Source organism: Montipora foliosa, chromosome 4 (assembly GCF_036669935.1).
Source record: "Montipora foliosa isolate CH-2021 chromosome 4, ASM3666993v2, whole genome shotgun sequence".
Lineage (NCBI taxonomy): Eukaryota > Metazoa > Cnidaria > Anthozoa > Scleractinia > Acroporidae > Montipora > Montipora foliosa.
Window position 1 is genome coordinate 9,599,027 of NC_090872.1, and position 4,430 is coordinate 9,603,456.

Below are 4,430 nucleotides of genomic sequence, written 5' to 3' on the forward strand. Positions count from 1 at the left end.
TTTCTCTTGGGACTTGCAATGATCCCAAGAGAAAATAAAAACAATGTTTATGCAAAATTTTTGAGGGCAAACAAAGATTATAATAGTCTTTTTGACATTGGCCTATAATACCATTCTAGTAGCTATGCTAAAAAACTTACAAATAATGGTCATTGTGTCTCGCGCGCTCACGTTTAATCTCAGTTACGCGTTCAAGATGTTCGAAATCCTCATGAAACAATGGTGTTGCTTTTTCTTCGATTTCAGAATTACCGAACTACAAACCGACAACTGCATGGAAAGCAGATCGTTTTAGACCAAACTCAAAAGGTATTATTTCAAAAATCGTGTCATACTATACGGTCGATGTAATCCGTTTTTTGTTATGGTAGTTTAATGTGTAGTTTAATATATAGCACTGACATCTTGCTGATGAAAAACGGTCTGGAAAAGGTGTATTCTTTGGTCGATTGCACCTGACGTCACCTGATGCCACGTCATGATGGAAAAAACAATAGCGAAAAAGTCTTTTGGGAATTTGATTCTGTTATTATGCAAACCTTGAGCTACATTTTTCTATTGTCTTGGCACCAACGTGGCCGTCTTATCACGTGAGTGCAATCAAAGAATTTATTATTCACGCGAACTCGGATCTTTTCCGAGAGTTTCCCAATCTTGTCCCGAGATTCTTTCGGTCCGCACCAAGAACACGGACTCTCGTCACTTCCAATTTATGCGCAGTCGTAGTGAAGGTTCATTTTTGTAACTGCTGACAACCAGTGCTGTTTCAAATTTCTGAGCGTGCTTAGACGATCCGGAAGTCCGCGATTTGCGGAATTCCTGCCTTGGAAGTGGCCAGAGTGCTGACCAAAAGAAAAGCGGAGTCTGGGCGATTCGCTCTGACGAAGGGCTAACGCTCGAAACGTCAGCTTTTAGAATCTCTGTACGGTGGCCAATTTACATTATCAACTCCGTTGATAAAACCAAATTTTTGTATACTACTTCCCCACCGACGCAGCACCACAGTTTCTTTAGAAACTACCCCTTCACTCATAAGTGTTCACTGCTTTTAGCCCAGACACCTGCACTTCACTGGCAGACCGGGTACACTCATGACTATAAAGGAGCCCGGGGAAGACCATCCACGACGGAGAGGTAAAATGCAACCGCTTAGCTAACGAAAGCCAGTTTTGTACCTCTTGTTCGTTATTTGAACAAAGATCGCGTTCTCTACCTCATCTGAGACCTCTTAATATTGATGAAATTGCCGGTTACAACCAATCTTTCAAATCATAGTTAATTAAACGTAAAAACTGGTTATTAATTTAAGGCCGAACTTATCTTATGTCATGAAGGTGGTTTTTTTTAATTTAATGGGTTTTTCAGGTTACTCAAGCGCGCACCGGTGGCTCAGTTGTTTGAGCACCGGGCTGTCATGCGGGAGGTCGTGAGTTCGACTCCGGCCGGACCAACACTCAGGGTCTTTAAATAACTGAGGAGAAAGTGCTGCCTTTGTAATTACATCCGCAAATGGTTAGACTTCCAAGTCTTCTCGGTTATATACGATAAACCGGAGGTCCCGTCTCACGAATAACTTCCGTGTTCATTAGTTCCCTGTGGGACGTTAAAGAACCCACACACTATTCGAGAAGAGTAGGGGATGAAGTTCCTGGTGTTGTGGCTGTCCTCTGTGTGTATATGGGTGGGTGGGTATAGCAGGTCCACATCAGCTGAATAGCTGCCAAAACTTCAACCTGCTTAAACAAACAAATAAATAACAAACAAACAAACAAGTTAAGTTAACTTCCACGTGCCAATGTGGAGTCGTCTGGTAATAGCTATTTCCGCTAGTAGTTGCCCCATATCAATCGAAAGCCGTTGGAAGTTATTTTGTTAGAAATTGAAAGTATAACCGAACTGAAGTTGTGAAGGAATGTGAAATTTGATCAGTGTTTATTTCTCTCATTTTCGCACTCAAACTTCCCGCGCTCTGCTGCGTCATCTTGTATTTCATAGCATTTGAGTACTATCAACAATTTTGCAGGAATGCAAAGGTGTTTCATGCTATGCTCGAATAATTCTGTGCCATTCTTCCTTTCCAGACCGTATGACATGTCCTGGAGTAATCTTAACATGTGATGTTCTCAAAACTCTCAGATGCTACAGTTTTAGACAGCAAGGAGGCCAATAAAGCCGATCGGGAAACAATCATTCAAGCATCCGCGTAACAGGCGCGCGAGTAGAGAGAGTCTAAGGGCGCTTTCCTTTGGTCAGAACTGGCCGGCCAGACCCATCAGTTTGCGAAGAAAATGCAACAATTTGAAGGAACAGTTGCATGATAATGTTAATTTGAAGGCGGTGTAGAGTTAGAAGTCCTTCCAAATACCTGGTCTTGCCGGTCAGTTCTGTCTAGTGGAAAGCGCCCTGAGTTAAAAAACACGCGTGCATATATTTTTCCCTCTCGCGCGTGCTTTTAGCAGCTCACGCTATCTGTGCTGGGGAGCTTGAAGCGCAGGACACGAACTGAAAAACTAGAATTGAAATGACAGAGAATAAACTTTTGAGTTTTCTAACCTTCATTTTGACGTAAGTTTAGCTTCTTTGATAAGGACACTTAGTGCGGACAAAGATAATTTACAGTTGAGATAATTTTTCGCCATTTTTTGTGTTTAGAGTCACCTATGAATATTTTTTGTATTACTGTCCAATTTCCATCCATTTTTGGGCCAATTCTCCTTGCAAGAATCAGGCCACCTGTACGTAAATTTTGTCTTAATTCAGCAAATTTATATTTTTAGAGACCAATAAAACAAACATCGAAATCATGAATATTTTGTCGGCCATTCTTAATTTTCTGCTGTGGCTGAGATTAATGGGTGTCTTAACAGTCAATTAATACTTTGTTATGCATGTCGGGCCGGATGCACGCACGTATAGTCGATATTAACATAAGCTTTTCAGTTGAGTGCTTTCCAGAAACTTTCCTACATGCACGACAACCCGATAGGGTGTTATTCCATATCGGAATCGTCATTTTTATCAGCAGTTTAAAGAAACGATGACTGCTACTGAAACTCCACGCACGAAACACCGGTATTTAACAATTATTCGCCTGAAGGAGAGGTGGGTAATTACATGGGTGATTATTTGAAAAATATGCATTGTCTTTAAAACAATTAATTTCTTCGTCTGTCACCTCGAGAAAACGGCTTAATTTTCTGCTGTGGCTGAGATTAATGGGTGTCTTAACAGTCAATTAATACTTTGGTATGCGTGTCAGGCCGGATGCACGCACGTATAGTCGATATTAACATTAGCTTTTCAGTTGAGTGCTTTGCAGAAATTTCCCTACATACACGACAACCCGATAGGGTGTTATTCCATATCGGAATCGTCATAATTATCTGCAGTTTAAAGAAAGGATGACTGCTACTGAAACGCCACGCACGAAACACCAATATTTAACAATTATTATATGCATTGTCTTTCTTCGCCTGTCACCTCGAGAAAGCGGCTTCTGGCCATTTATATTTAGATTTAGCTTTTTTTTACCTATTTCCTTATTTGTTCGACTATCATTACTACATACTATATATAATCATTTTTTGTTCACTTTCTATTGTTAGTTAGCAACATTACTAGTTTTTTTTATCACTTATACAAGTTTTATATCAATTCGCCCTTGTCCAACGGCGGCCATATTGTCCCGGGAGACCAAAAAAGCTTTGTTTTACCACGCCAAGCCTCACCCCCATGGTTTCCACTGCGAGGCTTGACGTGGTGAAACAAAGCTTTTTTGGTCTCCCGGGACAATATGGCCGCCGTGTGACAATGGCGAATTGTAAATAACAATATCATTAGTTAGCCTACATTTTACCAATTTGTAAAGCGCGTTAGATCATATATTAATGAATTTCGCGCTATACAAATAATAAAATTATTATTATTATTATTATTATCATTTCGAAAAAAAACCTCTTATAGGTAATTACAGTGTAATATGTAATCAAGTCAAGTTCAACCAATCAACGCAGAGGATTTTCATTCACAATTGGATTTGCTGAGGAGAAATGGTCCTGGTGCACGTGCAGCGCACACTTTCGTACATTTTTCCCACGTGCTATACAGAAACAACGTCAAACTCAGGGGCGTAGCGTCCTTTACGCAAATACACAAGTGCGTACTTCAGAAATTTGTAGGATTTTTTAAAGAATATTTTCTGTACTTTGTAAGAGCCCTCCGAGGCCCCTACAGTGTCAGTCTCATCACCGGTGCCCAGTTCTCGGTTATTTTTGAAGGAAAGGTTATGATAATGATGTTATAATAAAGTTTGCTCGTAAACCAGCTGTTTGTGTTGCAGCTTGCTGAAAACTCAACCGATGGGTAACATTTTCCTTCGCTTTTTATTTGTTGAAATGTCCTTTGGAAACAGTCGGACCCCAAATTGTAAA

General features: G+C 40.3%; 1 protein-coding gene across 1 annotated transcript in view; it reads left to right on the forward strand.

Annotated features, from left to right (window-relative positions):
- Positions 1-2,804, forward strand: part of LOC137998939 (uncharacterized) — a 9,415-nt gene extending 6,611 nt beyond the window's left edge. Inside the window, exons 5-7 of the mRNA XM_068844782.1 lie at positions 247-309; positions 1,053-1,134; positions 2,082-2,804. Of these exons, the coding sequence (XP_068700883.1) occupies positions 247-309; positions 1,053-1,134; positions 2,082-2,118 (182 nt within the window). The 3' untranslated portion in view covers positions 2,119-2,804. The remainder of the gene's footprint in view (positions 1-246; positions 310-1,052; positions 1,135-2,081) is intronic.
- Positions 2,805-4,430: the final 1,626 nt, after the last annotated feature.